The 13316-nt window shown below is 35.4% G+C and overlaps 2 protein-coding genes across 2 annotated transcripts; one reads left to right on the top strand and one right to left on the bottom strand.

Annotated features, from left to right (window-relative positions):
- The first annotated feature begins 5450 nt into the window (after positions 1 to 5450).
- On the top strand, positions 5451 to 8185 carry LOC121981984 (glycerophosphodiester phosphodiesterase GDPD2-like). The gene is made up of 7 exons (XM_042534815.1): positions 5451 to 5774; positions 6264 to 6323; positions 6405 to 6485; positions 6566 to 6766; positions 6898 to 6993; positions 7230 to 7426; positions 7702 to 8185. The coding sequence occupies exons 1-7, from the start codon at positions 5526 to 5528 to the stop codon at positions 7931 to 7933; spliced, it is 1116 nt and encodes a 371-aa protein (XP_042390749.1). The 5' UTR covers positions 5451 to 5525; the 3' UTR covers positions 7934 to 8185.
- A 596-nt stretch (positions 8186 to 8781) lies between these two features.
- On the bottom strand, positions 8782 to 12869 carry LOC121981985 (ubiquitin-conjugating enzyme E2 27-like). Its single transcript, XM_042534816.1, has 5 exons — positions 12571 to 12869; positions 11084 to 11132; positions 10116 to 10275; positions 9940 to 10029; positions 8782 to 9138 (listed from the first exon to the last, which is right to left on the bottom strand). The coding sequence occupies exons 1-5, from the start codon at positions 12752 to 12754 to the stop codon at positions 9034 to 9036; spliced, it is 588 nt and encodes a 195-aa protein (XP_042390750.1). The 5' UTR covers positions 12755 to 12869; the 3' UTR covers positions 8782 to 9033.
- Between the last annotated feature and the right edge of the window lie 447 nt (positions 12870 to 13316).

The following is a 13316-nucleotide window of genomic DNA, read 5'->3' as shown; positions in this document are numbered from 1 at the left end:
CGGAGCGGAAGATTGCTCGGGGAGCAAGAGACGCAACTAGCGAAAAGGTCGGAACAAGAGAGAGCCGACAGGCTCGGTGCGTCCGAGGGATGAAGAGCTGTAGATAAGTACGCTGGCGGATGAGAAGGAAGCACACGACGATTCTAAAGGACGAGAAGCCGGAGCGGAAGCCCGCTCGAGAAGGTCGGAAGTTGGGTTCGGGTGAGCCCTATTCCGGATGGGCGAGATCATCCAAGCGAGCGGAGCTGAAGCGCAAGACCTGGACCAAGACGAGCAAAATTGGATCAAAGGGCCCAGATAAGAAAAAGTCAACAAAGTTGACTTTAGTGGTTCGGGCGCCCGGACCCAATCCGGGCGCCCGGAACCCGACTTTGACCAGATCACATTTGATCGTGATCCGTTACGAAGGGGATAAAGTTTTATCCCCTTCCAGGCACCTGGAACCCTCTAGGCGCCCCGACCAAAGCTATAAATATAGCCTTGGTCCAAGAAGCAAATTAGACAAGCAACTTGATATTCAACACTTGTACGCTTCTCTTGTTTAATTTAGCCTCTCATTTTTTTGTGTTTGAATGTTGTAAGAGGCTTCTCCGCCTGAAGGAAATCTTTATTGCGCTTCAACTTCCTTGGATTAACAACCTCTCCGGCTGTAACAAAGTAAATCCTGTGAGTCTCGTCTTTCTGTTTATTTAATTATTTATGTAAATGTTTATTTAAATTAAAAGTCTGAGAAGGGTACTTTATTTTTAATTTGTGCATGGTTATTCAACTTTCCTTCTAGCTGGCCCAACCATGGGGACCCACAAGCTCAAGTCCAATCCAATGGAAAAATCTATAGAATTAAGAGTTACGATTTCAATTAGTACATTTTATTACGAAAATACATAAGTTATACACTAGAGAATAATTTGAGCAAGAAATTATATAATATTATACATGATAAATTAGAGTTGAAAATTTTAAATAATTTTGATTATTTTAAACTTAATAAAAATTTAAACTCAATTAATTTAGAAAATTCAAATTCAGTTAACCCAGAAAATCCAAATTCAAATAAATTAATTAATAAAAAATCTGATTTAATTAATTCACCAAATCTGAATTTGAATTTAAATAAATAAATTAATAAAAATCTTTAAAATTTAAATAATAACAAAATTTTAAAATTAAATAGAACTAAAAATTCAAATGATAGAAATGATGAAGTCAATACTAATCTAGATAAAATTAATAAATTTCTTAATAAAATATTTGATAAAATTAAATTAAATTATAATTAAATTAAATTAAATTAAAATTAAATATAAATTAAATTAAAATTAAATATAAATTAAATTAAAATTAAATATAAATTAAATTAAATTAAATTAAATAATGTTAAATTGAATTAAAATAACTAAAACTTAAAAATTTAATTAAGCCTTAAAGATTAATTGAATTAAACCCTAAATATTAATACACTTCAGCTTTAAAATTAAGTAACTAAAATCTATTCTGAATTGGTAATTTAGGATAGCCTTAGTGAAAACTCAAGTTAATATCTTAATTCAACTGAATTAAAACTTTGAACTAACATAATTCAAATTAAACAAATTATCAATCAATTAACTTAAATCTTAATTAAATATTATCAACCCAAACATAAACCTATTAAACACATTTACTTTGAACTTAACTTTAACTTAATATTAGGAAACTGGACATATTAGACTAGGATTTTTATTATAAATTTTCAAATATTTCACAAATTCTAGGGAAATTATTTACTTATATTTTCTAAAAATAAAAATAAAAAATCTCATTTCTCAAGTATTGTAAAATTGTTTTGGTCTTAGACTAGATTGAACCCATATAAAGCATAATCCTATAGATATAGGGAACGAGCATCTCACAAACACATTAAATCTACCTTGATTGTGTATTCAAAAATATAGAATGACGTGAGATGCGTAGGCCTTTTGCTTGGACTTCAGATGCTTATATCAATACATCAATATAAGTCTGGACGAAAAATATCAAAATATAGTGATCATATTAAGTAATCCTTTTTAATAAACAATAAGCTTATTAAATTTTGCATAACTTGACTAACCAAGTGAACACTAGTATCTTCTAATAAATAGTTAGTAACTAACGGTTAGACATGTATTAAGGATATTGGCAATTGAATGATTATTTTTCAATAAAGATATCAGGTTTAGGAGAAGGATTTGCTTGGACAACTTAAAAATATTTTTAAAAATACATAATTTTGAAAGTTTTTTAAAAAAAAGATAATTTTTTTAAAAATGGAAAATTATTTTAAATCTATACTCTTAAAATTATTTTAAAAATTTGTCTTACTTAACAAAATTTTAAAATATTTTAAAAAAAATTGGAAACGTTTCCCAAATAAAAAAACTTTTGAAAAATTTTTCTTAGATTTTTTTAAAAAAATTACTTTAAAAATCTTTCTTAAAAAATTTTTCTTTGAAATTACTTTAAAATCTCTACTTAAAAAATTTTACTGCTTACTTAGAGAAACTTTTTAAAAATATTTACTTAGAAAATTGTTAGAAAATATTTATTAAAAATATCTTTCCTTTGTAAATATTTACTTAAAAATTTTTTTCCTTATAATTATTTTTGGAAATCCTTACTTTAAAAATCTTTAAAAAAGATTACTCGTAAAACTTGGAAGAAGTTTACTTTGAAAATTCTTGGACAAAACCTTACTTGGAAAATAATTTTGAGAAAGATTTACTTAGAAAATACTCTTAAAAATATTTGTAACTTTTTGCTAAACTGAACTTCTGTTCAAATCTCTCCCTAAATCTGATATATACAAAATGTTTACTTTTAGTTATATTTCTGCATTAATGTCTGACATTACTTATCACAAACTATGCTTATCTTTCTTTTACCTTAGTTTTTTTTATGAATGTCAAGAAGGAGAATAAGGGTTAATGTAGAAAAAGAATAAATAAACTTAATCAAGTAAATCAAATTCAAATTTAACTTAGATCATTTGTTTGCATTTTACATATTGTCTTTAAATATTATTTTTTTCTAACTTTAATCCAGGTTGTCATTGCATCAAAAAGGGGGTGTTGGTGCAATTTGCACTAATGATGTAACTCAACTTTTGATAAATGACAAGTGGATTAAAATTAGAGTGTTTGTGATTTAATTGCTTTACCAAGTGTGCAAGAGTTGACGGATCTGGAGGACCTGACACCAGACTAAAATCTAGCTAGGTTCGCGATACTTGATAGTTGGTATGAAATCCAGATAGGTTTGCGGGACCTAATATTTGGTTGGAAGTCTGGTTGGGTCCGCGAGACCTTAAAACCGGTCGACGTCTAGTTGGGGCTACAGACCTGACAACTAACGAGAAGACCTGGTGGGTCAAAGGTAAGTCAAACGATTGTAATTGGTAAATAAAAGGTAAGCAACTGGAGGTGAGATCTAGTGAGAACGCGTTCTCGGTTGAGAGAATAATAAACGTCGATCCAACTTAGGTATATTTGGGAAACCTAAGTTGAGACTTTGGCTAAATCCTAATCTCGGGGAGACATAATCTAATTACTACTACTATCTTATTATGCTAATTTTGTTTTATAGGATAAACATATTTTTGTTGTCTGGGCTAACTCTACTCTTTTTTTACAGAAAAGAGAAGGCTACAAAAGAGTAGTCCAGGCACCCAAAAGGGATCCGGGCATCCAGACTCCGACTGCCCGGAGTTGATTCGGGTGTCCGGACCAGTTTTGACCAGGAGGATGTCTGGCCAAGCACCCAAACGGTCCGGGCACCCTGAGTTGGTCCAGACGCTTGGACCAAAAAATTCATCCAGAAGTTGAGTTGGAGCGTGACGACTGGCAGAACCCATGTCAACGGTCCAGGAGCCCGGAGGTGGATAAACTTCGAGGATGAAGTTTCGACGAGAGCTCGCTACATTAGCATAGTCCAGGCACCTGGGAGAGGATCCAAGCGCCTGGCAAGACCTATAAAAGCAGCCTTCGACCAGCATCTTTAGTACAGCATTTGCTATTTCATATTCGCACGTTGCTCCGAAAAGGCTCCGACGACACTGAAAGACTGTTCCAAAGTTCGAAGAACGAAGACTTCTTTAAATTTTCTTTCTGTTTGTCAGTAACGTTTACATTACAACTATTGTACTTAACTTTGTAAATCCATTTCGAATTGATAGTGATTGTCCATCGAAAGTACTCTCATATGTGGCCTTAGAATAGGAGTCATTGAAGGCTCCAGACCAAGTAAAAAATTACTTGTATTAGCGTTTGTGTTTTTGTGTTTCTTTTTTGCTACGTATTCTTGATTTCTGAAAAAGCGACGAATGCTTTTCATCCTTAGTGTCTTTACAATCCAACAATTACAATTAATATATTTTAATTCTAATCTGGTAAAGAAAGAAAGTATTTTTTTTTAAAAAAAGTAATTAATTTATCGATAAGACAAATCCTCTCTAAAAATACCATAAATATGAAAATTATCCTAAATATTTTTTTAAAAAAATTATCAAAAATAACAAAGGGTCCTAAAAAAAATTTAAATGATGAAATTTGGATCTAAAAATTTGAAGTTTCAACGATAACTAATTAATGTAGAACGTAGAGGAGTAGAGCTTCGGATTCCTATCATTCGATCGGATGGTAGCCTCCGGTTTCCGGACCAAGCTCCTCAGGTTTACTTACCTCAAACTTTAACAGTCACGTTAACTACTTTCTAATCCTACTTGTATTCCCTACCTATTCTCCACATAACTTATTAATAAAAAAAAAGACATTAAACATGATTTTACATCATATTTAATGCCAAAAGATTTAATAAGTTTCTCTTCTCCTTTTCCTTGCATAATTTAGCGAAATAATTCATTGCCTCGTCATCTATGACGAGGTAGACGATGACAACACACACCAACTTCAAATAATTAAATATAATTAACCATCTCAATCTTCCTTAAAAATTGATTTCTAAAAATTATTTTTTAAAAATAATAATAATAATAAATAAACAATGATTCTACCCTCACGTCTAGAATTAAATTAAAAATCCATTTCTGACGTGGCACCGAGTCATTCGACTTCCACTTTCGTGACCGACACGCGTTTCTTGGATAGGAACAACAACGCATCCCCCCGACAGCGCTTCCTTTTACTCCAGATTAAGCGGGCACTTCATCCGCCGTCCGATCTACCGGATCCTCCCAATCATCCGTCGACGCTACGTCGTCCCGCATATGATTCTGCGTTTCCGCACGATCCATAGTGTGGGCCGGAATATTCCGCGATATTCCGCTCAGCAAGTTGGGAGAACTTTTAGTGTCCGCTAACTCGTAACGTAAAGTAATACCCGCTCGTTTATAGAATCATATAGGCGGACAGGCATGGAGCCCACAAGGTTAATGGTGAGTCAATTAGTAATTCTGTCACCTATAAAATTCCCTCGCCCATTCTTTTTCGCCGGGCACCGCCAACTTTGTTCGGAATCGAACCGCTTTCACTTGAGCTCAGTCGACGGCGATGGCTCTCAAGGCAGTGCTCGCATCCGGCGCCGTCCCGAATATCGACCAGGTCCACCTGCCGGCGGAGGCCGTGCGGCTGCCCAATAGGGCCCTGGCGTCGGGGTTCGTGGTGTTGGGCCACCGAGGCAAGGGGATGAATGCGCTCGCGTCGCCAGATCGGAGGATGAGTGTGGTCAAGGAGAACTCGATTCTCTCATTCAATCGAGCCGCTCGCTTCCCCATTGACTCAATCGAGTTCGACGTCCAGGTAATGCTCTAGTCTCCTACTACTACCTTTCCCTCGCCCTTGCCGGCTTCCGATTTGTCATTTTCTCCACCGTCTGTAGCCGTGTGGTCTCGGATTTGAAGCATTGAGACTATTTTTAGGAAACTAGAAGGGCGGTTGAGTTGTTTATTGATCTCGTCATCTATGCCTACCGAACTGGATAGAGTTTTCGGCTAATAGCCGGCTCAATCAATTTTTATTCTACAGTCGATTCAAAATTTTGAATCGAGTTCTTTGACATTTTTTTTCCTTAGAGAGAAAAATTAAGAATATATTGGGATGCTGGCATACTTCTTGGAGAAGAAAGCAAATTAAAGTCGGATTTCACAACAAAGAGCATAATCCCCAAAACTTAGCAACATAATTATGGAAAAATAAAATAATTTCTGAATTTGCAAGAACTGCAATCATGAGCAATTGTTTTTTTGAAGGATTCAAAGATTGGTTGAGCAAAGGTGTCATTTATTGTAGGTGACCAAGGACGATTGCCCTATCATCTTTCACGACGATGTCATCCTCACAGAACATGCTGTAAATTTCCTGCTCCCTTCTTGAATCTGAGTACCTGTTTATGTTTAAAATTCACGGTTACGGAATCGGACAAAAATGCAGGGTGAGATCATGGAGAAGCGTGTCACTGATCTTTGCTTGGAAGAGTTCCTTTCCTATGGGCTTCAAAGAGATCCTTCCAAGGTCCTATTTTACCATATGAAGATTATAAATTGGATGATCGACTATTGCATTCAAGTATTGATTCTGTTGCTTTAATTCAGGTGGGTAAATTACTGCTGAGGAGGACTCATGATGGGAGAGTGTTGAATTGGAATGTAGAAGATGATGACTACCTCTGCACATTGCAAGAGGCTTTTGAGAAGGTGGACCCTCGTTTGGGATTCAACATTGAGCTTAAATTTGTGGACCATGTCGTTTATAGCGACGAAGAACTTGTGCATGCACTTGAAGCAGTCTTAAAGGTGTGATTTTTTATAATCGCCAATCTTACTCAAACTTCATTTCTCTCTCTTCTTAAATTTTCCATTAATTTGATAGCCACAGTTATTCAGTTAATGATTGAAACTTGACTCTATTTATGTTTGTATTTTAGGTTGTTTACCAGTATGCAGGTGAAAGGGCAATCATCTTCTCAACATTCCAGCCGGATGCAGCGCGGCTAATAAGAAAACTTCAAAGTGCTTACTCGGTACATCTCTTTCTCATTTCACTCCTGACAACTAATCATATAGCAGCAACTTAGCGCATGTTTATTCAAAATTATTATTATTAATGCTATGAAACAGGACCAAGTTAATCAAATAAGTGTAAAGAAAGACTCATGTAATATGTTATGACAACTAGTCCATTTCTTTGTCAAGTGCAAAAGGCTAAACAAGCATTGTGTTCTACACATTGACATTGTCCATACTCTTGTAAGACCAGGTTTTCTTCCTCACAACTGGAGGCACCGAAATATACAATGACATCAGAAGAAATTCGTTAGATGAGGCTATCAATCTGTGTTTAGCTGGTGGTTTGCAAGGGATTGTTTCAGAAGTTCGAGGAATCTTCAGGTATCCATCAGCAGTGTCCAGAATCAAGGAATCCAACCTTTCCCTGCTAACATATGGCAAGCTCAAGTATGTCTGTTGATGCATTCTTTGTTCATAAAGATATAAACGCAAGTTCCTTTAAAACAGTTTAAATTTTTAATCTTTAACACAATTTCAATAAAAAGTGCTATGGCCTGTTTAACTATGCTAGGAATGGTCCTATATCTTGTATGATTGTTAACTAACCATTCAAATCATTAACCTTTTATTGGAACTTCAGTCTTCTTCTGTAAATCTATTACAATTTCCTAATTCTTATCATACTTGTCTTAGCCGATCGGTAACATATGCCACTGTTGCAGCAATGTCCCTGAGGCTGTATACCTGCAGCATCTGATGGGCATCAATGGCGTTATCGTCGACCTCGTAGAAGAGATCACTGAGTCTGTTTCAGATATCATACAACCGACATCGGCTCCCAATTTCTGTGGTTCAGCACAGCCAATGCAGGCAAAGCAGGGCACGAGACCAGGCTTCTCTGAGCGAGAACTCTCGTTCCTGCTCAAGCTTATACCTGAGTTGGTGCAGCAATGATCTTGATAGTCGCATAGGAATTCATTGTAGCAATCTTACACATGAATGTTCCATCAATGGAGAAGAATGAAGTTTCAATAAGAGATTCTGGCTCTTTGCCAGTTCGCTTTGGGTCGTTTCAGGAATCAGCTGTCTGCAGCTACTTTTAGACAACATGATAGATACAACCATTGAAATGGATTTAAAGATTTGAAATTCTTTGTAACAACTTTGTAGGTCCAGCATGGATTAAAGACGATAGATTCTTCTTTAGCTCTCTTTGCTGGTTTGCTTGGCGTGGTTAGACCTTTTTTTTTATATAATAATCCAGTTATTCCGATTAATCTTGAAAATAGCCGGCCCTGTAAATAATTTTTATGCACTATCAGAAGACTAAATCAGAAAGTTCACAAAATAAATATCTAATTAACCGTTTGAAAACCAACCATTGCTCCAGGGTATGGCGCCAGACTTTTCAATATCATAGCAAGGTGGGTTTTATTAGATTAACATTTTTTATAAAAAAATGATTTTTTTACACGAAAATTACAAACATATTTTTTCCTTGCTGAATTGTGTTTGGTGATGAAACTATCAATTATTTTTTTACAGATAATGGATTATTAGTTCTGTGAAACAGAAATCTATCATTATTTTATTTTAAGAAATGTAATTTTGAGAAATTAAACATTAGACTGATTTATCTGATGGATTCTGGTTCTAAAGGTTAACCCGACCAGATTGTGGAACAAATACGGTCGAACCGGTTGGTTCGCCCTCACTTATCAGAAACATTTCAACGCAAAGAAATGTAATGCACATCTAGTCTGCTGTTTATAAATTCAACTCGCAAAAATAAAAGCAAAGGGTAACGGGAAAAAAATGGGAAACTTTGTTAATGATTCAACCAAACCCTGTGTATTCAAGTTTCAAATGAACTGAAAACAGTTAGCATCCGCTTCAAAGCGCTCATACTACTATATCATCGGTCGATAAAAGAGGCATTCACCAATCTAATCACTTTCGTATCGTGCTCGTACAGACAATCTAAGATGAATAGAGTTGTGTCGAGTAAAAGGTTTACCCACTTTTGATGCATGGTTTGATAAGAGCAGAGCCTTTCAAGAGCAGAGCTTCTCAAGAGCCAGGTTCTCGTCGTTGTTGACGCTCTTCAGCGTGCTCCTCACAAGGTCCTCCGGAAAACCCATGTCGACTAACTTCTGGACCTGGACCCAACAAATGATGCGACAATCAGATTCAAATCTCTTGCGCTCATAGGTCTATAGGTACGTATGTTGACGTGGCCATAATGATATCCAGAATTAAAACACCATTCTAGGCTTAATTCGATCACAGCGTTTGAAACAAGTCGATAACTAATTTGAATCAGAATAGTCATTCCAAACTTTAGATCAGGAATGAATGTCCCACCTTTCACATAACTAAGTTTGCTTAACAGATGCATAAACAAAATGTGTGATTGTAAGTGATGTCATTCGTTCCATTTCATTCTTAGATCCATTTGGCCTTATAATTGGTTCACTTGTGTGGCGAAACAGAAGGGAAAGAGAAAAACTCGAGAAAAGAAGATAAACCGGAATCCCATCCGGTCTAAACCAATTGCCATTAGGTTTGAATTATTTAGTTACTTCCTGTTGCTCCCCCTGAACCACAACATTGGTATCAATCAATCAGAAGGTTACAGCCTACACCCTAGGTGTCATGAAATATATAACACTCAAATTAAGTATTTTTGTGCAGTCATAATTAGCAGTGACAACCAGAGTAGACCTCAGGTTTAATGATCTTTTTCTTACACAGTCAGATTATTTTTTGTCCATTCAACAAATTCAATTTACAAAATCTTAGATGAATTCGCTAGTGACTTGGAACCCTATCGTTCTTATGTAATAGCATCAAATTCAACATTGTCTAGAATGGCACTGGTTGGGCATGCAAGTTGATTCATTCAAGGTATAAGAAAATTAGCTGAAATTGACCCTAAAGTTAATGATTATAATCTCTACCTTTTCTTCAATGCTGACAGATGACCCTTTAGCAAATGCCTCTGTCCAATACCGAGCTGTAGACACAAATGTGGGGTACTCATCCAGATACTGCACCAAGCAGAAATTTGTAAAATTGAAGCGATGGAACCAAGTGTTTGCAGTTATTAGACAAGAAAAAACTTGCTAAGATAGACCTGCTTGGCAACAACAGCATCTTGGGGGTCATCAGGAGCAGGCGCTGAGAGAAGAGCTTGCAATGATAGTAAGGCAGTCTTCAATGTGAGGGCGGGACTCCACTGATCCTTGAGAATGTCCAAGCATATGGCTCCATTTTGACTACTAATATTTGGGTGCCTTCATTGGAGATATGCAAGCAAATAATGTAGGCACAGTTGGCTAAAGCCAGAAAGTGGTTCATTGTGTAAAAATTTTGCGACGGAAAGCATGCAATAACTACAACTTTCCTGCTACAACTAATAAATGAAGCATAGTCTGTCACAAAACACAAAGATATGAACAAAATAAATAAATTGAACATTATGCCACCCGTCTCTTCATCCAATAAACCTAAAAGATCATTCAAAACTATAATTACCACAAAGGATTAGTAGCCACGCAATCAAAATAGTGATACAAACTAATGTAAACTAGCTGTAGCAGAAAAATCTTAAAAAGAACCTGTGATCAAGCATAATCCAATACCAACATTGATTTGTTTCTCAAACAAGATGAGAAAGGTGCAAATGTCGAAGTGAAATAGCCCTTTTCAGCCTAAAAATAACCCAGGTTGGTTACATCGAATTGCTAAAGTGGACTGAAACAGCACATCAGCAACAAGGAGAAGCGATAAGTCAGGATGTGAAGTACAAAAGTTGAATAAAGTTGAGGAATAACACACCAATTATGAATTATCCATCACCTAATAACTAAGTCAAAAAGTAATATAAAGTTTTCAGTTCCTCATGCCAGAATGCCAATTCCAAGGATTCAACAACTTTGTTTTCATAAATTGTTCTGTCAAATAGACAACTAAACTTACTAGACAACAAATTAGTAAAGTAAAATCCAAATAGCTTGTAAGTATTATGGATAAAATTTGCAAGGTATTGGGGAAAAACATAGCAAACATGAAGGTACATGTCGATGAGTTAACTGCCCATACCAAACTTTTGTAATGAATTGCATTTTGGGAGGCTCAAAGGGATAGCCACCTGCAAATATAAATTCAGAGATAAATATTTTACAAAATGAAGAAACAAAATATGAATCCAAAGAAAATTACCAAGGAAACAAGACGTCAATCAATATAATAAAATCTGAGCGTAATGTTATGATAGTGTAGAAAAGAAGTATCTGACATGGTTCATAACTATGAAAATGATGACATACATGAATATTTAATGCACCAAAGGAACAAGGCATCACACAAAATCTCAAGGCAGTGTTATAACAGAGTGCAGAAAGAAGTATCGAACATTGAACATCAATATGAAAAAAAAGGCATACATGAATACTTATGATCATACTATGAAAAATACAAGAATCCCAAACCCATAAAAAATACATGTGAACATAATATAGATAGAAGATACAGCATGTAAATTTCAGGGATTGTTAATTGCACCAATAAAAAATCTCAATAGACAGCATATAATCATAAACACATACGATTTTCCCAAGTACTAAGAGGAGAACAAAAAGTGAAAGTTAAAGATGCTATAGTTGAGGAGGGAAGCTGATTAGGGAGATAGTGGGAATTACAAAAATGTTGTAAAGAAATGCCATGCCAATTGAATGTTAAAGCAGTAAATCCATCGGCAGAAAGATTCATTGAATTGGATTATAAAAAAAGGATTGCTGTTGCACAAAGCAAATATTTTCATTCTCAGTGTATTTCTAAATAATTCTACTTTCTAGGCTCTTGAAACTTTAAGTTGACATCTCTGAAGATAATGAGAAATCCACAACTCATTCCATGCTCTTATCCTTTCAAATAGATGATAAAACAAAGGGTAAATAGCATATCTAGCAGAAACCAATGCTGCCTTCAGCACTTCCCTAGTTAGTTTTATCTTACTTTTATCCAATTATATATGAATAAATCCAAATGGTGATTGGACAACAGACTCACCCACCTAAACACCATTTACATTTACTTTTACCCATGCAACATTTACATTCTTCCAAGATTCGACGCTCTAAAATGAACATGAAGGGTTATTAAAGTGATTAAACCACAACAACTCAATCTGATTTATAGTAATTGTCAAGGACATCCCACCTTTATCACTAACGTGGGATTTACCCGTTGCTTTCTCTTACACGCGTTCATTCCCCAGGAAGAAAAGAGAGAGAGAGAGAGAGAGAGAGAGCATTTTAGATTGCCTAGAGAGAGAATAAGTACTGAATTCCTCTTTTCACTAACTAATTCATCTTTTAATCAGTTTTCAATTCTCCCAATTTCAAAACAAGGAAAGAGAACCAAAACGTGCAACAAAAGTAAATAAATAAATAAATATAGATAGAAAAAAATAACATCGAGCAGAGCATCACCAATCCCAAGTGTACCCGTTTCAACATTATGCAGCCCCGCTTCAAGAGTGGGGTTTACCCCCGAAAAAAACAAGAAGAAGAGGAAGAAAATCGTACTGGTTAATCGGATATCGATGGCAAAGATGCCGCCCTCGTAGGGGGTGTCGACGGGGCCAAAGATGGTGCCACGGAGATGCGATAGGTCGGTGCCGCCGTCGGCGAGGGAGATGCAGACGCCGGAGATGGCCTTATCACGGTTGCACTCCACCAGCTCCTTCTGAACCCTAGAAACGTCCATCATCTTCTCAAATCCCCTCGAATCGCTCACCAACAACAAGGCCGGAGACAAGACGGCTAGGGCGTCCCAATCCAAATCGGAACCGATTCCGATCCCTCGGTCCCTCTGCTTTCGCGGCCGGATAAGTATAAGCAGCAAGGACTAAGGAGTGTCTTTTAGAATTAAAAAATAATAATTAATTATTCTCGATTATTTAAAATTGAAGCAGTCCAGTGTCATCATCGCTTGGTTCCAAATTTGTTAATGACTGAGAAGTTTGTAAAATTAATAAAAGCTGACTAAAAAAAGTCTAGAATCATTATTATAAAGGTGCGGTTATTGATTCATAGTTTAAGAATAATAAGTAAAATTTTAAATTTAATTTTTTATTTCAAAATTGATGTAATTGGTATAAGGTCATGTAATTTATACTATGAATTTGATAAATAAATTTATTTAGAATTTTAATTATTGAAGATGTTTTAATAATTTTTATATGATTGATATGACATATTAAGATAATAAAAAAAACTTATTTAAAATTCTAATCATTGAAAATACCCTTTGATCTTGTCCGAAAGTATGA

Source organism: Zingiber officinale, chromosome 5A (assembly GCF_018446385.1).
Source record: "Zingiber officinale cultivar Zhangliang chromosome 5A, Zo_v1.1, whole genome shotgun sequence".
NCBI classification, from domain to species: Eukaryota; Viridiplantae; Streptophyta; class Magnoliopsida; order Zingiberales; family Zingiberaceae; genus Zingiber; species Zingiber officinale.
Note: the sequence above shows the minus strand (reverse complement) of the source record. Positions and strands in the feature narration are given on the sequence as shown.